Raw genomic sequence first — 26,740 nt, 5'->3', positions numbered from 1 at the left:
TCTTAACCTTGTAGTCTTGTCTCACGGTGGACAATTCATAATTCTGACTGCCGAAGGTCTTCCACGGAAGCTGCTTTCAACCTGGCATTGGGGGCAGCCTACTACCCTACCTCCCCTTACCCCATTACATATGAGAATAGAGTCAGCTAATTTTTTTCTCAAACTTTCATCTTAAATCTATATTTTCGACTCTCCTAGATTCACTAATATCAAAGTAATCGAAAGAGAAAGAAATATCTTGATTGAATGGTGATTAAATGATAGAGATTGTAGATGAGAACAAGAAAATCTAGAAATTTTGATTTGAATTTTATTAATTTTTAATATATTTCGAAGAAAATCAAATTAAAAGGAAAAGAAAAAAATATTTTATTATAAATTACATCAATCGACGGTAAATGACGATTAAAAATAATGTCAATAATGAAAAAAAAAGTTAAAAATGTAAGTTAATTCAAAAAAATAAATGGTCCCAAAATGAAGCGTTTTGATACTGGCGTTAAAGACACATCTGTCGAGTGATAAAAAGATGAAATTTGAAAGTTAATTGGTCAAAAAAAGAAAGAAAGACAAAGTTTACTGACAAATAGTGTAATTCGTCCCATTTCACACAACATGGAACCACCCTTTGAAAGGATCCGTCCTCTAATCTTAACCTAAAAAAAATCAAAATCCCTCCAATATCTCATAAAGATTTAAGCTAACGGATTCGAATAATCAAAATCCCCCGATCAGGAAAAGAAGAAAAAACCCTAGCTCCTTCACTCCATTTCTAGACAATAACAGAAGGGGGGGGGGAATGGCGCTTTCCGAGGAAGAGTGCTCAACGGGGAAGGCATCTTCCTCTTCACCTTCATCCTCGTCGGCGACTGCTTCGCAAGGCGTTAACTACCTTGCCAAGTGTGTACTTAGAGGAAGTGTTATCCTCCAGGTCGCTTACGGTCACCTCCGATCTCCTTCTTCCTTGGACGTCGTTTTCGGCAAGGTCCTTCCTCTTTTCCATTTCCTTTTTATATTGATTTTAACCTTGTTAATCGTGGAATCCGATCAACTTACTTAGTACAAACAATAATCAACTGGCAATTAGGCTGTGCTTTCCTTTTTTTTTTCCTTTTAATTAGTTTCTTTAGGGTTTAAATTTTATACGTAAGCTGCCCTGTATCGTTTAATCTTTGTTCGTAAGTGATAAATTCTAATAGGAAACGAGTTCAATATTCCTTGTAATTTCTTTCTTTATTTATTTTTTGTTTACTTATATATATGAGCTAGGAATTACTGTAATTCAAACTGATATTTATACGGTTCACCAAGCCCTTGTGCTGCTATTAACCTTTCCTATAGCGTTTCATAGCGTCAGCTTTTTTCTTCTTAAAGTTCGTTGCTCAAAAATGGTAGCAGACAATGACATGCACTTTCATTTATTAATGTAAAATTTTTCCTTTGAAAATTGGGAGAGCTGTAGATAATGGAGATAGATTAATGTTGACAAAGAGAAGCAAATTTAATTCACTTGTATAAAATAGTTTATATAAATGTAATTCTTGGAGATCACTAAATCAAAAGGATCACGTCAATTTGTGGTTGAGTCTCAGTTTGGTGTACTGGAAACTGTAGCTCTAGAGTTGTCTTGGGAAATCAATCTAAAAAAAAGAGGGTCTTCATTGTTGCGGAATAGTGGCATCATGAGCTGATATTCAAACCAGGTTGGAACTGGTTTTTCAAGAAATGGGATATAATAGAAAATAAATGTAGATCATTCTTTTCAATTGAAATCCACACTCACACAAGTTTTGATAAACAAATAAAGTATTATGGATTAGCTTTTTCGGACTGTTGATCTTATTACTGAAGGAAGCTGTCTGGGTATTCTTGCCTTTGAGCGACACTCTTTGTTGTATTTTATGAACTTCTTCCTTCTGAAACTAATGTGAATTTTTGACATTTATGAATTATGTAAAAATATAGCTATTCTAACAGATTGTTTAATTTTTTTAATTCATGAGACATCCACAGAGTATGTAATAATTGATGATGGTATGGCAATATCCATAAAAATAAAAATAAAAACTTTTTTTTCAATGAAAAAACACACTAACATAGGTTAAGATTAAAATAGTAAGGGTTATGGTTATGGATTAGGTTTTTTGGATCATTGATCTTATCTTCCTGAAGGGTCATCTAGTTTGCTCTGCTTTTAACGTGACTATTGTGTCAGAGGAAATTACTTCTGAAATCACAGTGAATTTTTGATGTTTCCTTTAAATTGGATAGCTAACCTAGCTGATTGTTGGGTGGTGTTTTATTCAGGAGACGTCCATAGAGTTGGTAGTAATTGGTGAAGATGGTATTGCAACTTCTGTTTGTGAGCAGACTGTCTTTGGTACGATAAAGGATCTTTCCATTCTACCTTGGAATGAGAAGATCTATGCTCAAAATACTCAGGTCTATACCAAAACTTATAATGGAAGCATTGCAGGATACATCCTTTTGATTTTTGTTTGTCAGAGAGGACCGTTTCTTAAACTTTTTGAGAATAGATATTCCAGAGTGGAGAAAAGTTAATATGATTTGAAGCAGGTTTTGTAATAAAATTATACTATAATTTTATTTTAAATTAATTTGCTTCCTTCTTTTTCTGTATTTAGATGCAAGGGAAAGATATGTTGGTCGTTATTTCTGATTCTGGAAAGCTATCATTTCTCACATTTTGCAATGAGATGCACAGGTTTATTTTCTATCATGCAGTTCAGTTTTCCATGTTGAAAGTGAACATGACTAATGGCTATACTGTTGACATTTTGGTATGTTTACTTACACGCCAACGATACATATTTTTTAAAATAGGTTTTTTCCCGTGGATCATGTTCAGCTTTCTGATCCTGGAAACTCAAGGTGCCAACTTGGAAGAATGCTAGCTGTTGATTCCACGTAAGTGCAGTTATGCCAGAGGTTAAGCTATGTGCATGTTATTTGCTTACCTCTCTGTGCATGTGGAACACGGATACATATTAAAAAGCAAAAGAGATATTGCATCTAGCAATGCAATGGATTCCCCTAACTTTCATGATCTTCCTTTACAGTGGTCGCTTCATTGCTGCTAGTGCTTATGAAGACCGATTAGCTCTTTTTTCCCTTTCAATGTCTGCTGGAGATGATATCGTTGACAAGGTATTGTTATTTTCGGACTGGATTCAATATTCTTGCAGCACTTTGTGAATGACTTTTGTTTTACTCTGTATATGGAGTTATGAAATCTTATCTGTGGGCATTTCAGAAAATATTTTATCCCCCTGAGAATGAAGGCACTGGTGGTTCTTCCAGAAATCCCCAAAGAACTAGTATACGTGGTACAATATGGAGCATGTGTTTTGTTTCAAAAGATTCCGCCCAAACAAATAAGGAGCATAATCCTGTTTTAGCCATTGTTCTGAATAGGTAAGAACTGAATGTATAATGACCATCTAGGAAATAGAGTATTTATATATGTTTTTTGGTCCCTATCAAAATATATATATATATATATATATGTTTTTTGGTCTTACTATGGGATAATTTATTTCTTTATATATATGTATATATAATATTTTTGCTTGGGCTAGTCTAAGCAAGGGCTACATATTGTTACTGCAGGAAAGGAAATACCCTGAATGAACTGGTATTGTTGGGATGGAATATTAAAGAGCATGCAGTTTACATCCTTTCTCAATATCTTGAAGCTGGACCACTAGCACATAGCATTGTTGAAGTACCTCATTCCTGCGGATATGCATTCCTGTTTAGGGTTGGTGATGCTCTCTTGATGGATCTTAGAGATGCGCATAATCCTCATTGCATGTATAGAACAACTTTAGACTTTTCAGTCCATACACCTGAGGAACATATATGTGTTGAAGAGCTATGTACAGCTCATGAATTTGATGATGATGGGTTATTTACTGTTGCTGCATGTGCTTTACTTCAGCTGAGTGATTATGATCCAATGTGTATAGATGGCGAAAGTGGAAATGGAAAAACGACCTGCAAACATGTATGCTCATGTAGTTGGGAACCGAAAAGTGACAGAAGTCCGAGGATGATCGCTTGTCTTGATACTGGAGAATTTTACATGATCGATATTTCATTTGATTCTGACGGTCTTAAAGTGAATATATCTGATTGCCTCTACAAAAGTCAACCTTGCAAGTCCCTTTTGTGGGTCGATGGTGGGTTCCTAGTGGCAATTGTAGAGATGGGGGATGGTCTGGTGCTTAAGGTAGAAAACGAGAAGCTAATATACAGAAGTCTTGTTCAAAATATAGCTCCGATATTGGACATGTCAATAGTGGATTACCATGGGGAGAAACGTGATAAAATGTTTGCATGCTGTGGTGTCGCACCTGAGGGATCATTAAGAATCATACGAAGTGGTATTAGTGTAGAAAAGCTTCTAAGAACTGCCCCTATTTACCAAGGTATAAGTGGAACCTGGACAGTTCAGATGAAAGTTACAAATTCTTATCATTCTTTTCTCGTGCTATCATTTGTTGAAGAGACCAGAGTACTATCAGTTGGATTAAGCTTTACTGATGTTACCGATTCCGTTGGTTTCCAACCGGATGTCTGTACTTTGGCATGTGGTCTTGTTGGTGATGGCCAGCTTGTCCAAATTCATCAAAATGCAGTTAGGCTTTGTTTCCCTACAAAGGCAGCCCATTCTGATGGCATCCCTTTTTCTTCTCCAGTATGCACAACTTGGTCCCCGGATAACATGAGTATCAGTTTAGGGGCAGTTGGGCAAAGTTTGATAGTTGTATCCACTTCTAATCCATATTTTCTTTTTATTCTTGGGGTCAGATCATTATCAGCATATAATTATGAAATATATGAGTTGCAGCGTGTGAGATTGCAGTATGAGTTATCATGTATATCAATACCTCAAAAGCATTTTGAGATGAGACATTTAAGCTCTAATTTAAACTTGATGGGTGATACTGGGAGAGCTGTTCTTCCTGTTGGAGTTGGAACGAGTATTACCTTTGTTATTGGTACCCATAAGCCTTCTGTGGAAATTCTGTCATTTACACCCCTAGGTCTAAGTGTTCTTGGTACTGGAACAATTTCACTAACAACTACTATGGAAACTGCTATTAGTGGTTGCATTCCTCAAGATGTAAGGCTAGTGCTAGTTGATCAGTTTTATGTTCTGGCAGGGTTGAGGAACGGAATGTTGCTTCGGTTTGAGTGGCCTTCTGCTTTTGCTACTTCATCAGAACTATGTGAACGTAGTTCTTCTATTCCTTTTCCAGGAAAGTTTGAGAGATTTTTATTGAATACAAAAACAAATTTGCTTGGTTCACAAACCTGTTCTGTTAATATGGGTGAGAAAGACGGCCTTCCTGTCACTCTTCAATTGATCGCAACTCGTAGAATTGGTGTTACCCCAGTTTTCCTGGTTTCCCTGAGCGATTCACTTGATGCAGATATTATAGCTCTCAGTGACAGACCTTGGTTATTGCATACGTCTAGGCACAGCCTTTCTTATACTTCTATATCTTTCCAACCTTCCACGCATGCAACCCCTGTGTGTTCTGGTGAATGTCCTAAAGGAATTTTATTTGTTGCAGAAAACAGTTTACATTTGGTAAGAATCATTATATTTAGGACATTGGATTTTTTGTTTAGCTTTCATACTATTAAGGATTCTCAGTTATTATTTTCAGCCCTGAACATTTGCTCTTTGCCTAATTTGACCTGTGAGGAACAAATGTTCTGAAGTAAACCTGGTTGATGAGCTATTTTCCGTGTTTGTTTTGCCATTTTATTAGTCTAAAGCTTTTGATTCATGTATTTTTATGGCTTAATTTCTGTTAGTTTTCTTTTCCACTTCCCTTTATACTGTCAGATTTACCTGTTTGCCTGGTAACAGATCTAAGGTAAATATGCTATCTTGTAGATTATATAGTCTTTGGGATATATAACAAAAATTAGGTGCTCTACATATTATTGTGGAACTTCAACTCTTAGAGCTATCCAAATGGACTCAAATAAAGTTGGTTGACTGTTCAAAATAGAAAATAAGCTTGCAGAGCTCTAAGTTAGTGAGTTGCCTTCTATAAATTTGGGAAGCAATTTTCTTGTTTCTATAATTGCTGCTGATCATCTAGTCTTACTGACTATATCTCATTGCATCCATAATCATCCATCCCTATCATTTGAATAATTGCAAAATACGTGGATATTTTCCTTATCTTTATGTTTTGGATACACCCACACACATATTCCGTATGCTGAACCTATTTTTCATGTAAAAGAAATCCAAGCACATGGTTTAATAGCTCTATAGTGGTAATTGAATGACTACAGCGGATACAAACTGTTTACAGTGAATAAAAATTGTTGTTTGACTTTAAATATTATTTTGATCAATTAAACTATATAACTTAGTTTAAGAGTAGTGTTTGTGAAACTTCGGTTAATATTGGCTACTTGTGGATGGTGTCGTCAGGGCATTAGGAATGAGCAAATGGGTTCATGAGGGAACTGTGAGTGGTTGATTGACAGTTGACATTGACATGATGGGCAGTTGTTAGAAAATTGTGGTTTTTTATATGATTTAATTGATCTATTGGATTCCTCGTCTTCTCAGAAAAGAACCATGATAATAATAGCCGCAGTTTTCAGAAAATTGTGGTTTTTTATTTTATTTTATTTAAAAAGAACCAGATTCAAAAGTGGTGAATTACCAGTCACTTGTTCTAACTTCTAATTTTGTGTTCTAATTTCCAAGTATTTCTTTCAAATGCTTCTTTTATTTTTCATTTTGGATTCATTTACATGATCCATTGCTTGATGTTTTAGGTGGAAATGGTGCACAGTAAAAGGCTTAATGTACAGAAGTTTCATATTGGAGGCACTCCACGGAAGGTCCTGTATCATAGTGATAGTAAGCTTTTAATTGTGATGAGGACTGAGCTAAGTAACGACACATGTTCTTCTGATATTTGTGGTGTAGACCCCCTCAGTGGGTCTGTGGTGGCATCTTTAAAACTTGAACCTGGTGAAACTGGAAAATGCATGGAGCTAGTTAGTGCTGGAAATGAACAGGTTCTGGTTGTTGGGACTAGCCTTTCTCCTGGTCCAGCAATAATGCCCAATGGTGAAGCTGAAAGGTTCATTTACTTTGTTATCCCCTATTTTTCATATTTTTCGGTATTGAAGTGCTGAATTTTGTATCTTTGCTTGAAGTGTGGTGACTTTTACTGGATAACTATTTTCCAGAAGAGGGCTTGAGAATCCTTATAATTTTTTTTTGATAGAAGAGAATCCTTATAATTGAAAGCAAAATATTCTGCTTTTCCTTTTAAAGTTAATGCATATTCTATGTTTTCAGTTCCATATGTATAACTGGATATTTTTGCTACAGCACCAAGGGCCGTCTAATTGTCCTCTGCATTGAACATGTACAAAACACAGATGGTGGTTCAATGATGTTCTCTTCTATGGCTGGGTCATCTTCTCAACGAAACTCACCATTTCGTGAAATTGTTGGTCATGCCACCGAACAACTATCAAGTAGTAGTATCTGCAGTAGTCCAGATGATGCTAGTTGTGATGGAGTAAAACTTGAAGAAACTGAAGCATGGCAGTTGCGGCTGGCTTACTCAACCACTTGGCCTGGAATGGTTCTTGCTGTATGTCCATATCTAGACCGTTACTTCTTGGCCTCGGCTGGTAATGCTGTAAGTTGGAATCCACAATGTATTCCTTTAAGATGCCAGAGCTATGCTGTTACTTAGCTTATACAGATTTTGATGATCCTTCTTTCTTTCCAGTTATATTTATGTGGTTTTCCAGGTGATAATCCTCAAAGGGTGAGAAGATTTGCAATAGCCAGGACACGGTTTATGATAACGTCATTGAGTGCATATCGTAATAGAATTGCTGTAGGCGATTGTCGTGATGGTATTCTTTTTTATTCATATAATGAGGTGAGAAACTTTTGCTGCTGCCAGTGATAAATCTGGTTCTGATGTTAATTGTGTCCTTTAACGCTTATGGGTAGTGTTTGCACCATTTTCAAGATTAACATGGTAAGCTAATATTAATTGTGGTCTAGCATTCATGATTTTGAGTCTACATCGGTTAACAATCATAAATATTACGTAACTGTTAGCAAATATAAAACTTGTTAGATAAACCGACTTTTACAAAATTGTAGAAGGGAAAAAATCATTTAAAAAACCATTTCTGTTAAGTTTGATGTAGCTAATGTTTTTATTTGTAGAGAAAAAAGAGAGAATATTTCTTCTTGTGTATTTATTCATCAACTGTATGAGTATATATACAAGTATAAAGCTCGTATAATGGGTAGCATAACATCCTACATTAATTTCAATATATTAATCCTAAGATTTAGCCTACAAATCTGTAACATTTTTAAAGTTAAAAATTTATAATATAAAACAATTACAATTTGAGAGGGAACGGGTTTTTAACTCAAACTAGTAAAGGGTTGCATTGGTATAGTTGAACTTTATATATCATTTCACCTTGGTAATAAGGATGAAAACTAAATATCTCTACGAGAGATTACTGCCACCGAATGACAATCAATTTCTTGCTACTTAATGGTCTAATTCCCATGTGCACCATTTATTTGTGGTGAACACTCCACACTCAACAATTATGGTGTGAACAACCTTTTTTAACTATTTATAACATCTTCACCAATTGCATCACTACAATTATGGTCTTTGATCTGTTGTGAACCAACTTTTCTTTCTTATATGCCAGGACACCAAGAAACTGGACCAGACATATTGTGACCCATCTCAGAGGTTGGTTGCTGATTGTGTTCTTACAGATGTTGATACTGCTGTTGTTTCAGATCGTAAGGGCAGCATTGCTGTCTTGTCTTGTTCAGATCGTCTTGAAGGTAAGTTCCATGTGAAGTTTTATGTGAAACCATGATTCTTTTTACAGTGTATAGTTATATCTATGGTTACATTTATGTCTATTTCTTTGTTTATTCTTCAAGTTTTGTTGAGGCACTTTTGATCTTCAAATTGTCTTGTTAGCTATTCCTACAGTTGGCTAAAGGCTATGATCACAATGTTTTGAACATATTGTGCAAGGGAAGAATGCCAGTCTTTAAGAATTATATTTATTTATCACAAACCTTATTAACCCGACTGTTGCAGTGAGTCTAAAATAAAGTTCTATTGAAATTAAACTTCATAAATTTTTATAATTTTTTAATGTAAAGCAGTTATGGTTTAACAGTATATATGATTAATTAGCTAAAAATGTTACTAATCAGATGGTGTAATCAAATGTGGTATTTGGTAGTGTGTACTTTCATGGAACATAATTTAGACAAGCAGAGCCTTTCTTTTGAAGTTTTCTTAGATAGTAACAATTGTATATTTGATACAACTGCATTAAAATACAGTTTTATTAAGCCATGATTAATTTCATATGAAAATACTTTTATTTATCGTTATAAAAAGAAAATATACTTTATAGACAAATTTTTTGGATTTTTGATATTTTACATATACAGCTTAGATGTTTTCATTGTAAAATGATACATGCTTTGACCTTTTACACATTAGTAATTTTATTCAACAAACCATACTACCATAGAGCCTCTGACTACCTATATACAATTTTTATATCCTTTTTCGTTTCTGTTTCCTCCCTCTGGTTTTTTCTTTCATTATACAAAAAACTTTCAGCATTACATTTTTAATATTCTCGTTGTGATAAATACCAACTTACCAAGGGAAAAATAGTTTAGTAGCAAAACATAAAAGAGAAATAATAGTAGAAGTGTAAGGTAAACAGAGAGGATCCGGAAACTGGAACTCCCAGCTAGCAAGTATCTTCATGACAGTAAAATATCTCAGAAGGCCCGAAACCTTACAAAAGTACAATCATTCAAGGAGAAAAAGAGATAATTGGTTTCTAGAATAATACAAATGTGAGGGTAAATACATTAGGATCAGTATCAAGATATTTGATTACATTTGTGACTAAGTGGGATGGGAATTCATCATTGCTTGGTACCACCCTTAGCTGGAACCAGTGGTAATATGATTTTGTTCTGTGAATGTTAACATAGCCTATCAGCATGTGTCAATGAAATAATGGAGATCAACTCCTCATTCTAAACAATTAAAGAGATGGGAGGAAATAAACTATAAATGTGTGATAATTGAACTTATTAATTTGTATTTTAGCTGCTGCTATGTTTGTGTTTCTGGCTGGGATAACTGTATTATTATTCATGTGTCAGATGATGCAAGTCCTGAACGCAACTTAACACTGTCTTGTGCATATTATATGGGTGAGATTGCCATGAGCATCAGGAAGGTAAGATATTACACCTCATAATTACCAGTGGTATTGTAATGTGCCTTAGGTTTTATGTGGTTCTGCTAACGAAGATCAAATAAAGATATTAGCATTGATGGTATTATCAACTTTATTCTATTTAATATCATCAATGTAATTGTAAAAGACGAATGTAATGTCCGGGTTCCACCTAAAACTCTGCTGCTTTCACAGGAAATATGTGAATTAAATCTGTTAGGCACTGGTCTAGTTAGAGAAGTCTTGCATGGAAACTTAATGCTTATATTGATTACTTAGCAACTATATCATATTTTTTTTTCTTGGTATAGAATCACATAAAATGTCCGACGAGGTACTTATGTACAGCGATGGATATGAAGGGGTTTTTTAATGAGGCCTATTTCTTATAAAAAAAAAAAGAATCGCATAAAATGTGTTGTGATTTTGAAATAATCTTGCTATTTTGTCGTAGAAGTTTGTTTTCAATTCTTTGAGGAAGAAGATAGACATTTTCTTTTCAATTGATTGACTGAGATCAAAATATTTCACGCATTGTGGCATCCCCCTTTTTGATAGGTGAGACTAACATGCTAAATTCTTATTTTCCCTGCATTCAGTAGTCCTTTTTGTGCTTATATGCTGAATGGTATACTCATGGTTATGTTGTTTGTTGCTTCTTCTTTGGGCAAATAATTTATGTTATTAGTTCTTGTGAAATGATTTTTCTTTTTATTTTGCTCATTAACCATATTCTATATAATATATATTTTCTTGCAGGGCTCATTTATTTACAAGCTTCCTGCTGATGATATGTTAAACAACTGTGAGCCTCTGAATGCAAGTGTAGATCCTTCACACAGTGCTATAATGGCCAGCACACTCCTCGGAAGCGTAATGATCTTCATTCCTATATCAAGGTATGGATTAATGCTTGGGCTGAAGTGCTTTTTTCTCCTCACCTTTTACACTGTTGAAGAATGTTATTATTTGCTGTTGACAATTTGAGAAATGAAATAGGGAGAAAGCAAATGATTCACTTTTGCATTTGAACTCAAGAATTACATGGTATTTATACAAATAGAATAAGCCCAAGGAAACAAAAAATCTGTCCATGAATTAAAGAATCCTTAATATTAAGTAATATAATCCCTGAGAATCAGCTTGGTAAAGCTGTAAGATTAGTTGTCGACAGTCAACACTCTCCCTCAAGTTGGTGCATAGATGTCACACATGTCCAACTTGCAGACCAAATTATGGAAACTCGGGTTATTAAGTCCTTTGCTGAAAATTTCAGCTAACTTCCTGTTACATGTCAGATGGACTAAGTTTAAGGTACCAGTAAGTAGTCAGCTTTTCTTTGATAAAGTGTTGATCGATTTCTATGTTTTTTCTCAATCATGTTGAACTGGATTTTGAATAATGCTGATTGTAGCTTTAGTATCACATTGCAAGGATAATTTGTTTTCTTCAGACGAACTTATTTCATTCAACAATTTTCGTAACCATATATAAAATTTTGATGACTGTTATGTTAAAACACCCATGGATTTGATCTATTTATATAAATTTGTTGGAAGTTCACAATCTTTGTTATAGGAGAGAAGTGAATTGACTATTGATGAAGTACAGAAATGGTCTCTAAACAATGCTGAAATGATCATTTTGGTTATTGAAGTTTTGGAAGTTACAAAATGGTCATTAAAATTTATCAAGCTATTATAAAATAGTCATTTAACTTATCAAACTGTTATAAAATGGTTCTTAAACTTATCAAGATTTGTCACTGTTTTATAATATGCAGTGACCATTTTGTAACAGTTAATAAGCTTAATGGTCATTTTTAAGTTCCTAAACTTCAGTGACCAAAAAGATCATTTCATCATAGTTGAGTGATCATTTGTCTTCTTGACTCATTGATTTTATGGTATTGGAAAGTAATTTGTACTTTGGATGTGTTGGATTATTTAATTGTGCATAAAACTGGATAAGTAGGCAAAACTGGGTATACCTATTTCAATTATGAGCCAAGGTTAATGTCAATCAATGTGGTTGGTCTTTACTGCTACTTAGGCTCCCATATTCTGATAAGTCAATTAATGTCTAGATTTTGGGTTTGTGGTTGATAAATTGAATGTTTTTGTAGGGAGGAATATGAACTGTTGGAAGCTGTCCAAGCTAGACTCATCGTTCATCCATTAACTGCTCCTATACTAGGCAATGATCATAATGAGTACCGTAGCCGTGAAAACCTGGTAAGAATAGCATTAGCTACTTTAACTGCTAAGATCGTCAATGGTGATGAAAGTCTAATGCTTCTAGGTTTATTCAGCAAAAGAATACTCAAATCTGGGAGCAACTGAGTTTTTATGCTAGCTATTTGCCGTGCTATGTTTCTTCTTTCATTCGTTACTTTTGTCAGTCATCCTTTTTTCAGATGTTATGCTTCTTATTCGATCTTTTGGTGGATTTTTTGTAGGATAGGGTGGTTAGTTTGTTGGGATGGGAGTTCTATAATAGTCTTTCTAGGCTGCTTTTGTGTGCTATTTCATGTGTTAAACAAATCATACCTTTTTTCCAACTGTTCTTTTGTGTGTGGGAATAAAAGGTTGGAGTCCCGAAGATACTTGACGGTGACATGTTGGCTCAATTCTTGGATCTTACTAGCATGCAACGAGAGGCTGTATTATCATTTCCCATTGTTTCTCCCGATACTCAAAAGTTGAGTTCGAAACTGGCGTCTTCACCTATCCCTGTCAACAAGGTCGTACAACTCCTCGAACGTGTCCATTACTCCTTGAACTAATAACAGCTTCCCCCCATTTTTCATCCGATATTTTATTGAAAGAAGACAGCCCCGAGATCAACAGAAGAAAGGCTTGTGATTGTAATCCTCACATGATCTGGAGGGGCTGGGTGCAAGATGATCACTGTCGACTACATTCACGAACGCATTGGTTATATTATTTCTTTAGTTTGCAGGTTTGGCGACGCAGCTGCAGGCACAATGAATAAAGATAAATGGGTAGAGTCGGTGTTTACCTTTTTTTGTCCATTGTAAGTAGTGGCATTGTATTGGTGTTTCAAATGGGAATTGAATTTGGTGTTTTTCTTCTGCAACACAGTCTCAAGCAATTTTTTTTTGGTCTATCAAAGTGCGAGGACGAAACAGCAACCCACATCGAAGAGTTCTTCCCAAAAGTCATCACCTTTTCATTTCTATTCCTTTCCTGCTTTTCTATGAGAATTTAAGTTAATTTAGTTATTAATACATAAAATATTTTACGTATATAAATTGATAATGCTTTGCTATTTCTTAGAGCCTAGTAATAGTAGAAATAGCATGTCATGTGAGTTTACTAGAACGCATGCTAAATGAATTATTGATACGTAGAATATTATTTAGATTTATAATCTTTGGCTATTTACTAGGTATTTATACAGATAATTCTAGTCAATGTGTAGATATGGACAGGACGACTTTATTTACCAACGAGGCAAATAATGTAGGCTGTTAGATCTAAGTTTTGTTAGAGAGCTTGCGAGTGAGGATGAAGAGTTTCAATTAAAAAAATTATTGGAATTTGTTACTCTAATGTGATAAATTTTAATAAAAAATTATATTTTTAATCATTTTGATTTGATGAGTTTGAATAAAAAAATATTATACGAGCAAATTCGTCACGAAGACGTGACAGCAGTATATCCCAAATTAATTTGGAGATGATCTAATGTACGGGTGCTTAATGAGTTCAACTCGAACTTGAATCGGTCGGTAAAAACTCGATTTGGGTTGACTCTACTCGAACTCGAGACATTAAAGAGTTAAGTTGAGCAAACCCAATTCAGTTGGATAAGTTCGCGAGCAAATTGTTAGTTTTATATATATAATTTTATTAGTAATCTTAAAATAATATTTCAAAAATCAAACCTTATTTATTATTTTAATGTATTTGTGGATTGTTACTTTGGAGTTTGGACTTTAAAATACTTCGTACATGATAATTTTTTTTGGTTAATTTTATTAATTTATGTTTATATTAAGTTTTATATAGTATTAGTAGATTTTACCTATAGTTAAGAAAATAATATAAAAATTTCGGTAATCTTAACGAACAACGAACGAGCAATGAACATCAAGCTTAACGAGTAACGAATTTAATGATCAACGAGTCGAGCAACAAATTTTCTTAACGATCACGAGTCGAGAAAAATTTTAACAGATTAACGAGCAACAACATTTTTAAAAAGCATGAATCAAGCACTTCCCAACTAACAATCGATTCGCTCGATAATCAACCATAATCTAATAGATTAATTTTTTTTGTTCGCCTAGCCTATTGGGCCAATGTTACCTTTAAGAAACAGTCCTCAGGTTTCAGCTCTGTTCTAGTTGGATCAAGGCCCATTTTTGGATCCAGCCTAACCAACTTAAATTATATTCCGCCTTTGATTCTCTCGATGGAAAACACGTGGACGGTCAGGATGTGTAAATCATGAAGCTTCTGGAGTTTTTTTTCATCTTCTTTAGAATAGCTTCTGGAATTCATCTGAAGGTAGGTGATGATCGATTCCATCTATTACTCTGAAGATTGAGCAATTGAGAGCTTGGAATTTTCCTCTTTTTCTTCGAAACAGTTAAGTTTCTCGCTGTTTCTTATCTTCCTTCTTTTAAATTTCTGATTCGTAAATCTCTTTCATTGTTTCATTAAGATTTAATAGTTTAGTTTTAGAATGTCGTAACTAGATATCGTTTTCTTCGGAATTCTGTAATTGTATTGTACTGTTTTCTTTCATGGAGTATTTTTATCGGTACATGTTTAATACTTCTGTTCCTTCTTTGTAAAATTTTACGCGTAAGTTTTATTCTTTTATGGCGTATTTTTATCGGTACATGTTTAGTACATGTTTAGAGAAATACTTTCATGGTGGAAATGAATTTGGATTTAGAAACAGAACTTGACTTAGCTTCCGAATCAATCCTGGATTCAATGAAATTCTTTAAATACAATTATATTTTTTTTGCATTTTGCTGAAAATTATACATGTCTTAGTTCTTCATCGCATTGGATAGTAGGATTGTCTATTTCTTTCATTTTTCTCAGTTTGCAATACGCACACAGTTTCTCAAGTTTGATCAATGCTAATGCATTCTTATGATTATTGAATGTTTCAGCTTTGTAGCAAATGAAGGGTAGAAGTTACAGTTACAGTCCCTCACCACCAAGGGATTATGGTAGGAGCAGGTATCGCAGCCCTAGCCCTAGGGGTCGATTTGGTGGTCGTAGTAGAGATCTTCCCACGAGTCTTCTTGTTCGCAACCTTCGCCATGACTGCAGGTTTGTTTTGTCTCCATCTTGATCGGAGCTGGTTCTTTGGTAGCCGTATTTGGTTTTAGTTTCCATGTTAGTGATTATATGCAAACCTGTTTGGGCAGACGCCTCAACATTTTGCATCTATGCTATCAGGTTTTTTTTGTTACATACCCAAACATGACAAAGCAGCTTTTGTGTGTTGATCTTTTGTGAGATCAAAAAAGTGTTTGTCCTAAATACAAGTTAAATTTGGATTCTTGTCTAAGTGATTTTCTTAGGGCTGATAAGTTTCTCATTGAGCTTCATGTGCAGGGTAGAAGATCTCCGTGGACCTTTCGGGCAATTTGGCCGCCTGAGGGATATCTACCTGCCTCGAGATTATTATACTGGGTAAGTATAATATTTTAATCCAGAAAATGGTAATTCAGTATGTGTACATGTGCGTCGTCTGGTAATATCAACTTGTCTATCTTCATTCTGTCCCGCTAAAGGGTTTGGATCTTGGGAACTTTTTATTTTTTGGGGTCATTTACACTGGTTTATGGGAATTTGGTTGTTTTTATTGAATGTTTTGAAGACAACAATGAAGTAATGAGTATTGTGTTGAAGACACCGATGAAGTTAAGAGTACTATGTTGAAGACTCATGAAAGTAATGAGTACTGTTCAAGATGACCTTAAATTTTACACCAAATTGGAAGGAACTTGGTTTTGAACTCTATATGAAGAATTGGAAGTCTTGAAGAAAACAATTCAATTAAAATTTGGCCCCGCAAGGTTAGCAGTCTCTTACTTGAACTGTATGGAGAATTGGCTTGCTATCATGATCTTCCATGTTAATGGAGTCAGGTTCATGTTTTGTGATTTGAAAGTCATTGAGCATGTGTGGCTTGAGAACTCTGATCAGGGTTTCAAATCGAAATAGCGGTCGCGGTCGTGTTTTCGGTCATTTCGGGTTTACCGGCCGTCGCGGGTAATGGGAGGGCGGCAAAACCGCTATTTCGCGGGCACTATCACGTTTTCGGACCGTGATTTGAAACCCTGACTCTGATATCTGGCTTTTGTATATTTATGATATTTTTATGGGATCTACCTTATTTGTGATGCAGAGAACCACGTGGTTTTGGGTTTGTTCAGTATCTTGATCCTGCTGATGCGGCCGATGCAAAATATCATATGGATGGTTATGTTCTTCTTGGACGAGAACTTACAGTTGTATTTGCCGAGGAAAACAGGAAGAAACCTTCAGAAATGAGGGAAAGAGACCGCAGAAGGTAAGCATGGGTTCTTTTTTGATGCATGCCCATGGTTTGCCCACAATTGGTTTTATTCAAAAATAGCTGCTGTATGCATAGACGGATTTAGGAAGACAAAAGACTCATTTTCTAAGTATTTCTGATTATAAAGTTGTAATTGGACAATGTTAACGTTGATCGTAAATGTTATGCATGTGCATGATAAATGAAGGAGCCGGTCGTATAGGCGTTCCCCACTTCGTTATTCTCGGTCACCACGATACAGTCGAAGTTACTCCCACAGTCCCGACTATTACTCTCCTCCTAGGAAAAGGCGTTACTCAAGGCAAGCTAGCTGGTCATTATTTGTAGTTTAATCATTCATGGCTTATGAAGGGTTGTATTAATGTTGCCTTTTTGATTTGGTGTAGGTCAATTTCACCCAGAGATGGGAGATATAGAGGACGATCATACTCAAGGTCGCCCTATTGTAGGAGCAGGAGTCCTAGTGTGGACTATTCTAGGTAACTATTTTGATTGTGTGAAGATTAGTATTGTTAGGAAAAGGAGCCAAAGTGTGGACTATTCTAGGTATAACTGATTTGATAGCATGAGTTTTATTATGTGCCGGATGATAAATTTAGCCTGTCTTAACCATTTTATAATTGAGAACAAAGCTGATTGTTGAGCTCCTTAGCTGGTTGTGGCAAGTAATAATGTTAAACGTCCTTTGAATGAATTATTTTTAGGGTAAATTATATGTTTAGTGCCCCAATTATCATTCATGTTCTGGTTGTCTTTTTTTTTTAAATAATATCTGATGTCTAGTTTAAGTAGTTTAAGTTTTATGGGTAACTACATGTTTAAATAGCACCTAAACTATTACTTTTGTTTCCTTTTAGTACTAAACTTTCAATTTTTCAAAATTTACATAAAAGTTTACTTTTTTTTAGTATCATGCCGTTAAAAATTTATGTACTAAAATAAAATAAAAAGTTAACAATGGGGTATTATGATGAAACAAAAAGTAAATGTTAGGTGTGATTTTGAAAAAAAATTAAAAGTTAGGTATTAAAACAGAATAAAAGTGATACTTTAGGTATTAAACATGTTAAAATTTTAATTTTTATGTTGACGTGGCACGATATAACCTTTTAAATTGTAAAAGGTTGATGTTCTATTAATTCTTTCCTTTGCCTAATAACTGAACAAACCGATCACCTTATTTCTAACAATTACGTTGGACGTAGGATTATTTTCTTAAATTTTATAAATTGATTCCACTGAATATCTTTGAAGAATAATAGTAAAGTCTATTGATGAAAACGGTCCAAGATTTTTTCGATGAAAAATGTTTATCTTTTATTTTATAATTTTTTTAAGATAAAACTAAAATGTCGAGAAATGAGGGCAACATGAGACTTCCTAGGAGATCACCCATCTGCCATTCTTGCCCAACTTTTATTTTTTTTAATTTTTATTTTTTCAAAATTTCATGGTATTCTAACTTATAATAAGTTTTATAAATATTTGAATATTTTTAAAATTCTTTTTTCTTAACCATTAAATAAATTCTCACTTTCAATTAAAATCAATTTTTTTCCAAAACTTATCTAAAAAATAAATTATGTCTTCTAACTCAGTTAAAAATTGATTAAGAATTTTCACCATGTTACCATATCAATATCACATCGTTAACTTAGCATTAATACCTTACTACATCATCATTCTAACAATCAATATCGATCAAAAGATAAAGCTGATACAATTATATGAGTTTGAAAGTAAAATTGATGTAATTAAAAATAAGTGTCAAATTATTTTGGATACATTCCGGTGTGTGTAATGTTACAAACATTATCATTTTAGATTTTTTACCGTAACGGTCGTTAAAAAGACACGTTTTGATAATTTTTATTTTTTATTTTTTTAAATAAAAAATATTAAAAAATATCCCTCCCTCCCATTCCCTCTCCCCTTATGTCCCTCTCCCCCTCCCACCCTCTCAGTTTGTTGCTTCAATCATGGTTATATGAAATCTTCACATTTCTTATTTAACTCTTCATTATTCATCAAGCCAAGTGCTTCATCTTTAACATAAGATGATTCAACCTCTAATTATCTTCGACTATCTCCATCACTAATGCTCACCGTCTTGTCGGCTTTAACATCAGACTCTATCCTAAAACTATCGCTCAAATCAAAGCCGGTGACCATGAAAAAAACTAAGTCCATTGCAAAGCAAAAACTTGTAAATCTTGCCGACACTAAATAGCTGTAAACTCAACCACGTTTCTTACGAGTTTATTTGAGGTTTTGTGTGTTCAAATGAAGGGGGCGAAACGGGAGGGGACGAGGAAGGAAGCACAATTGTTGTACCTCCGCCAAAGGTCTTCCGCACACACCACTCTCGCACCTCACAACCATCGGAATGACTTTAAGATCAACCCAACACCCCAACATCAAGGGAACTCCAAAAGATATAGAGGGAGTGTTTTTAGCAAAAGGGTCTCAAAGAACTAAATCTCGAGAAGTTAGGAAGAATCAACATGATTTCTGACAGGCCCACATGACCTACCAGAATAAAATTTATCGTCACTAGACTATATTCATTTAGCATGTTAGTCTACAAATAGTCATTATATCCCTACAACTGACATACACTAACGAATTCATATACATCCTCTCAAGCATGACCAATAGACGAGATAAAACCTTTATGACATTACTTCACATATATTCTTTTCAATTTCAATTGATTACGATTTTTTCGTTAAAAAAAGAAAGAAAGTGAATCACCAATAACCATTGCAATTTATTTGGTCACTAATGCACATGTACAAGAACAAATTATTGTTTATTAAAATTGTTGGACCAATCTATATTTATGGACTATGACCCATCGTTTAATAAGTCTAAGGTCCAGAAACAGTAAAGCTCGTACAAATGATAGTTTATGATTAAAGTAGGATCACATATGAAGCCTTGAGCATGTTAGGTTGATATTTGACATGTAGTACAAAACCTCCCATAGACTACCAAACGATCAATTAGAACCCATACCACATGCCCACTATGAAAAAGTTCGGGTGAATTATGCATTTAATATATAAACCATTAAATGTAGTCTGTTTTAGTATTTAAACTTTCATTTTTTAAAATCATACTTAAAGTTTAAATTTTGTTTCATTTTAGTATCCCGTTCAAAATTTAACGTTAAGTTTTGAAAAAAAAAAAAAATTTAGGTACTAAAACGAACCAAAATTGATAATTTATATATTAAATGCATTAAGTTTTTAACGGCGGGTACTAAAATGAAATAAAAATAAATGTTATGCATTATTTTGAAACAAATAAAAGTTTAATTACTAAAACAAATCAAAACTAATAGTTTAGATACTAAATACGTAATTTACCCAATTTTTTTTTTAAAAAAGGTAACCTTATCATCCCCAAGTCGCAATATCTTATCTCTTTTATTCTTCTATAGATGTTGTTCATCGTCTCTCCAACTTGGATGCTTAAATTTTACTACTAACTTAAGCACTAAAGAGTAACACAGATACAATCGTTCGAACTTAAGTCTTTAAGGATATTACATTTTCTCTTATCATTAAGACCGTTCAATGAATTTTCGTTACAATTATTATTAATTGTTCGTAAATTTTATAATGCGTATAGTGTTGTCATCGCATTTCATTTAAATGTAATCAACGTCTTAAACAAATCGACTCTTATAAAATTTTGAAATAAACTAATATTTATTGAAAAGATGGAATTTCCAGCCCAATATTTCTTCATTTTATATTAATTTTGTATATTTATTTTAAAGAAATCATCATATATCAAACAAATCTTAAATATTCATAACAAAATTAAATTTATGTGTGTTGTTTTCATGATATTGATATATATATATATATATATATATATATATATATATATATATATATATATTCATCTCATGTTTTTGTCGTGTCTAAATTGATTCAAATTTTATTAAATTTATCTATAAAAAAACTTTTTTTTATCAAATTTTATTTGATTTATAAAATTTAAAATTCAATTAGTGAGAAAATTAAAATTTATTAACTTAAATTTCACTCACTCGATTAGATTAAACATTTATCCCTAAAATAATATTTTACTAAATATAGCTGTAGACACACTTTTCTTGACCGAAAGAACATATATTTATATATTATATATTACATATATATATTATATCAATATTATTATTTTAAACTAATACATTTACATTTTTTTTAACAGGTCTCTACAACAGGCCTTACAAATGGCCCGTCTTCAACAGCCCAGAAAGCCCAGTACAGGTGGCCCAAGCCCCGAATTGGGTAGGGTTTCCAGAAACTCAAACATCTGCTGCCCTAGCCGCCAAGCGCCTTGACCGTTGGATCAAGATGTGATCCAACGGTCCACAATAGGAGTCAGCTAGGGTTCCGTTTTCTTTCATGAGAGCGCCGCATCCCTTGCCTCACAAGTCCACACCGATTCTCACGCAACAACCCCGGCGAACGTGGAGCCTCTCCAACAAACGTGCAAACAACAAACACAATATTAGTGTTCTACGCGAGATCAAACTCTAGAATATTAGGCTATAAAACCCCTGTAAATAGAACACACAGGGGGGAGGATTCAGATTACACGAGTTAACAGAAAATACTAGGAAACTCAAAGCAACCAAGGCGTTTTTGTAAGAATTTTTTTTGAAGTGGAAATAAAAGAAAGGTATATCTTTGCTTACCTTCTTGCTCGAGTGGTCCTTGCTTGTGTGCTTATCCGTCGCTTTTGGTTCAGATCGAACCAAAAAAAAAAACGTTTTTGGCCGATGAACTTTTAGGGGAGGGATTGAGACTTTGATCTCGGATCTACCCTCCCCCGAGGCCTATTTCAAAAAACCGGTTTGAGATTTGAGTCGAGGGAGAGAAGGGCTTTCAAAAAAACTAAATTTTTAGGGTTTGCCACCGATGATCGTGGCCGGCGAGGCGGCGTAAGGTCGTTTTCTGGGAATTCACGGCCAGTGTTCTTCATGACCTAAGAACAGATGAGAGAATGGAGAGAAAGGGAGGGGTTCGGCTATTGAGAAAGAGAACGAATGATTTTTTTACAAAACAATTTTAAGTGATATACTAAAAATCCGCATGTTTTTTCCGTAACAATAGGGTAAACCACAGTTTTGGTCCTCCGTTCTTTAGTTCTTCTATTATCGCCCCCAATTTCTCCTAAAATCGATACACACTTCTGTTTTTCATTCAATTCAGTCCCATGTATTTAAGTTTTAATTGTTATTGTTTCATCTATTTGTTTTATTTTATTTATATGTATACTTTTCTTAATATTTTATTTATTTATATTACTATTATTTTCTTTTATTTATATTCTATTTCTATTCTTTTTATATATGTCAATATATATATAAACTTTTTAAATCATTAGCTTTTCTAGTTTTATTTTATTTTAACTATACATATACATATATTTTTATTGTTTCTCTAATATCATATGTATACACGTTTTATCATTTTCATTTGCTTTGTATTAAAAAACCATATCTTATTATTATTATATACATATTATATTATATATATAACCTACCCCCTCTTTTAGCTGACCAAACCTTTATCCTTTTTTCAAATTTGTATCCTTTTTTTTAAATTCGTATCCCTTTTTCTATTTTCGGTGGAGTGGCGTTTTTTTCCTATTTATTATTATTATTACTTAATAGTTATATATATTATCATTTTTAGTCTTTCATATTTTATTACTATTTTTTTATTCTATCCATTTTTTTTCTGTGTTTGTATTTGTATTTTTTTACTTTCGCTTAGTTTTTCTAACTTGTTTTATTAATTTATTGATTATGTGTTTGTTTTTATTTTATTAATTTACTATCTTATTTATTTATTTATCTTAGCTTTTTTTTTTACTAATTCTATCTTCCTTATTGCTTGGGTTTATTTATTTTATTCATTTATTCCTTACTTTTCATCTAACATTTTCTGATTTTCTTTAAAAGGCATGATTTAAATCCGTCAAAGGTAAGTTTGGGATCGCTATTTTACCTTTTAATTTAAAATGCAATTTTCTTAATCAAAGACAACTGGAAAGTGCGTAGTACCGAAAGGACGGTTCAAGGGTGCTAATCCTTCCTTAACCGTAACCGACTCCCGAACCCGACACATCTTTGGAAAGATGTAGATCAGGTAAGAAATAGGGTATCCGATCAACCCATTTATTTTTAAATAAATGATCGGTGGCGACTCCAATCCACATTTTTCAAGTCGAAGCCCAATTCCGGGGCCCACCCGAAAGACGGTTACGACAGCTTGGCGACTCTGCTGGGGACCTAGGTAAGCGAGTCAGGCTAAGGTAATTTCCAGTTGTCTTTTTAATGAAAAGGGTAAGTTTGAACTTTAAGGTAACATTGTGATCCTTATTATTTACTTTTGGTTATATATTTTTCGAGTAAATAGTTGGACTGACCGTTTTCTAATGATTTCAGCTTTCCAAACTTTTTCATCCAAAGGCTCTATACCCGAGCTCCGAACCCTTTAAGTGGGGGTGAAAGCGACGCATTCGTGTGAATTTATTCACCGCATATGCCTAGCAAGTAGCCTTCGGGATTCATATACCTTATGTCTTCGTGTGAATTTATTCTCCGCATAGATATAAGGGAATGTGTCCCCTCGAGTTTAACTTAGTCCACACAAGCCTGTGACGAGTTTAGGACTAAGGGTCTGGTAAGCCCAAGGGGGCACCAGCAAGGAGGACTCGAGTACCGTTTTTAGAACCTAAACCGGGAGACTTTTGAAGAAATAGAGCCTACCCCAAAATCACATTCCAAAACCTAGGACATTGTTTACCTAACCATGTTTTTGTCCCTATGCTTTTTTTCCCTTGCCATTTTTTTCTTTTTTCATTTATTTATTTATTTCTACTTTTACTAACTTTTTACCTTTGTGTTTGTTTTTTAGCATTTGCATCATAACAAGAGGCCATTGATCCCTAAAAAGACGTTCATTACGCACAAAATAATCTAAATTAATGGATAAAGGTGTTGTAATACAAGAGATTAAAAACCCTGAGGTACGACTATGGTCCGAGAAGACTCAGAAGGAAAAGGGAGACAGTCTTCAAGACAGCTATGTGTCAGAGCTGGTTAGCTACGCCTCGATCAGCCTAAAGCAGAATGACGTACAAGAGCTCCGGGACATCTGGGACAGTTGGAAGAATGAGGTGAAACAGAAGTTCAGCCAACGGTACGGTGATGTTGCACTTTTGCTTCATGTTAAGATTGATGAGCCCTTAATTAGAGCCTTGGTTCAATTCTGGAACCCGGGATACAGTTGCTTCACCTTTAACCGGGAAGACATGGTGCCCACCATAGAAGAATACACTACACTGCTGCATTATGAAAACATCAAACTCGAGCGGGCCTACCTTAAGCACATTAAAAGTCAACCTTTCAAAAATGCACTAGCTAAGGTTGCCGGAGTTGATGAAAAATGGGTAACTGACCGAGCTCGATGTAAGGGTAGTGTAGACGGAATCGCTTGGCTTCATATCAAACAACTAATGAAGCACCATCCCGATGAGTGGAAGACAATAGACCTGTTTGCATTAGGTCTGTATGGTCTAATTTTATTCCCAAAGACCTTGGGATACATCGATGGCACCGTAGTGGAGCTATTCGAACAACTCTCGAGAAGAGTCAATCTAGCACCAGCCATCTTGGCTGAGACCTTTCGATCTCTCAATCATTGCCGAAGAACTGGCGGAGGAAGATTTACCGGGTGTATTCAGCTCCTTCAGGTCTGGATTCACAGCCACTTCTGGAAGACTAACGGGGTTGCCTATCGCCGTTTCAGCACCACCTATTCACCTCTAGGTGAATTCATCACCTTGAAATGGCATGAAGGCGCTTCGAAAGAAAAATGGATGAAGGTATTTACACATCTTCAGGACCGGGATATTGTCTGGAGAGCCCCCTGGCTATTTCTCAGTGACGTTCTTTTCCGATGTGGTGACTCTGACACTGTGACCTTACTTGGACTTTGGGGAGCAGTCGGGTATGCTCCGCTATTAGCACTTAGACAGTATGGAGCACGTCAGTTTGTCCCAGCAACATGCGGGTTAGCTAGGTCAGAGTTTGAGTATCACGGCGACAGCTATAAGAAGATGATCAAAGAAGCAGCCGATTCGTGGAGGAAAGTATTCCGGATGGATTTTGTAGCTGCCAGAAGCATGCTCACTCCGGATTATGTGGAGTGGTGAAGATTGAGAAAGAATGACAATATCCCTGTGCCAGACTGTGATGACACCCGGACCATGGAAGAACATCTCAGGCATGTCCCTTCTGAACTCGAGATAGCCAAGACTGAGTTTGAAGCCGTGAATAATGAGCTGAAGCAAAGGATAAAGGAACTTGAAGCTGAATGTTATCAGTGGAAGCTTGATGCTGACTCTCAGAAAGATCGGGCAGAAAAACTGGAAAAAGAACAAAAAAGAGTCCGTTTTGAGCTCGAAGACTTGAGAAAGGGGTATCAAGATAAGGTCAAGGATAACTCCAAGTTGAAGGTAACCTCTGAATACTGGAAAGACGAAGCTCATAGCCTGAAAAGGAAGTTCGAGGGGCCTGATGAGAGAGCTTGGAAAGAACAAACGAAGACTGCCCAAAGACGCTTGGCAGATAGTCAATATCAGAACCAGCGCTTGAGAGTTCGGGTAGCTGACTTAGAAAAACAACATGAGAAAGATGGCAAGACAATAGCTGAGTTAGAAGCTATTGTAGATGGGTTCAAGAGACAAGCAAACGAGCTTCAGATGGTGCCTTTCGACGGAGGATTACAATGGCGTTTCCGTTGGGAACAAGCACAGCGAAGGGTGAGGGCCCGAGACGCAACCATCCGAGATTTCCTGGATCAAGTGCAAAAAGCAGCCCGTCATCTTCACGGCCTAGCAAGGGAAGCTGGTGTGGTTCGACAAGGCATTCAACCAGTGACAGATGAAGGCAGAAGACTTATCAACCTACTGGAAGCTGTTCGGGGTCTAGAGGATTTAGTCCAAATGTACCTTTAATCTGTTTTTATGTCTCTTAAAAGATAAGACATTTTTGTCTGAACAAGGGTTATTTATAATAATGAACACTTTTCTGGATCAATGCCTCCAATTGCATACATCATGCATTGCATCTCTTGCATTTTATATTTCATGTCTGTTTATTTTATATTTTTTCCATGTTTTTACATTCGTATTAACTAACAGAATATGTCTCAGACACCGAGCTTACCACCACAAGCATCAGATACACATCACCCGCACAATACTCGAGCAAAAAAGAGACAAATGGAAGCCAGAATGGAGAAGATCGAAGAGCACATGACAAGACTTCAAAAGGAACTAGAAGATAAGATGGCTCAGAACAGTGAAAGTACTCTTGAGTCCATCAAGAAAAATCAGGAGTCATTGGTCGACCAAATCGTAGCCAAGTTGTCGGGTCTACAGCAAGCTAGTGCATCAGGGGGCATCTCTTCCGAGGGGGTGGCCATACCACCAACCCCGCAAGTGGTTCTCTCACCCGGAATATTACCCGGGGACGCATCTGCTACTAAAGGGAAAGCAACACTACCCAGGGACTCATTCGTTACCAAAGCGAAAGTTGCACCTGCTGTAAAGATACAAACTTCTACAATCATCCCTGATGATCATCCGGATGATTATCATGTCCCAGACTTTGATGAGGAAGATAAAGCCAAAAAGATGGAAGAAAAGATAAAAATATTAGAAGATCAAATAAAGATGGTCCAGGGAGACCATGATTATTATGGAGTGGACGCAATGG

General features: G+C 35.0%; 2 protein-coding genes across 4 annotated transcripts; both read left to right on the top strand.

Moving 5' to 3' along the window:
* Positions 1–673: 673 nt before the first annotated feature.
* LOC120159839 (splicing factor 3B subunit 3-like) lies at positions 674–13,737 on the top strand. Of its 2 annotated transcripts, none has more exons than XM_039170373.1 (15): positions 674–985; positions 2,308–2,442; positions 2,646–2,725; positions 2,845–2,928; positions 3,081–3,168; positions 3,275–3,435; positions 3,631–5,620; positions 6,838–7,148; positions 7,403–7,718; positions 7,812–7,967; positions 8,773–8,914; positions 10,277–10,353; positions 11,113–11,252; positions 12,479–12,587; positions 12,941–13,737. In XM_039170373.1, the coding sequence occupies exons 1-15, from the start codon at positions 800–802 to the stop codon at positions 13,136–13,138; spliced, it is 4,173 nt and encodes a 1,390-aa protein (XP_039026304.1). In that variant the 5' UTR covers positions 674–799; the 3' UTR covers positions 13,139–13,737. The 2 variants fall into 2 exon arrangements, with proteins under 2 accessions (XP_039026304.1, XP_039026303.1); XM_039170372.1 differs by having other exon boundaries at positions 7,370–7,718.
* Positions 13,738–14,881: 1,144 nt separating this feature from the next.
* On the top strand, positions 14,882–17,639 carry LOC120159831 (serine/arginine-rich SC35-like splicing factor SCL33). Of its 2 annotated transcripts, none has more exons than XM_039170366.1 (6): positions 14,882–14,969; positions 15,509–15,671; positions 15,960–16,037; positions 16,756–16,920; positions 17,114–17,297; positions 17,512–17,639. In XM_039170366.1, exons 2-5 carry the CDS (start codon positions 15,520–15,522, stop codon positions 17,256–17,258), a joined length of 540 nt encoding a protein of 179 aa, XP_039026297.1. In that variant the 5' UTR covers positions 14,882–14,969; positions 15,509–15,519; the 3' UTR covers positions 17,259–17,297; positions 17,512–17,639. The 2 variants fall into 2 exon arrangements, with proteins under 2 accessions (XP_039026297.1, XP_039026296.1); XM_039170365.1 differs by having other exon boundaries at positions 14,883–14,969; positions 17,114–17,227; positions 17,313–17,573.
* The last annotated feature ends 9,101 nt before the right edge of the window (positions 17,640–26,740 follow it).

This window comes from Hibiscus syriacus, unplaced genomic scaffold (assembly GCF_006381635.1).
Source record: "Hibiscus syriacus cultivar Baekdansim isolate YM2019G1 unplaced genomic scaffold, ASM638163v2 tig00111377_pilon, whole genome shotgun sequence".
NCBI lineage: Eukaryota > Viridiplantae > Streptophyta > Magnoliopsida > Malvales > Malvaceae > Hibiscus > Hibiscus syriacus.
Note: the sequence above shows the minus strand (reverse complement) of the source record. Positions and strands in the feature narration are given on the sequence as shown.

Coding starts and splice junctions, on each gene's coding strand:
- LOC120159831 (XM_039170365.1), top strand. CDS start 15,520: ATGAAGGGTAGAAGTTACAGTTACAGTCCCTCACCACCAAGGGATTAT. Junction 15,672..15,959: donor AACCTTCGCCATGACTGCAG/GTTTGTTTTGTC, acceptor CTTCATGTGCAG/GGTAGAAGATCTCCGTGGAC. Junction 16,921..17,113: donor AGGGAAAGAGACCGCAGAAG/GTAAGCATGGGT, acceptor TGATAAATGAAG/GAGCCGGTCGTATAGGCGTT.
- LOC120159839 (XM_039170372.1), top strand. CDS start 800: ATGGCGCTTTCCGAGGAAGAGTGCTCAACGGGGAAGGCATCTTCCTCT. Junction 5,621..6,837: donor CAGAAAACAGTTTACATTTG/GTAAGAATCATT, acceptor TTGATGTTTTAG/GTGGAAATGGTGCACAGTAA. Junction 11,253..12,478: donor ATCTTCATTCCTATATCAAG/GTATGGATTAAT, acceptor ATGTTTTTGTAG/GGAGGAATATGAACTGTTGG.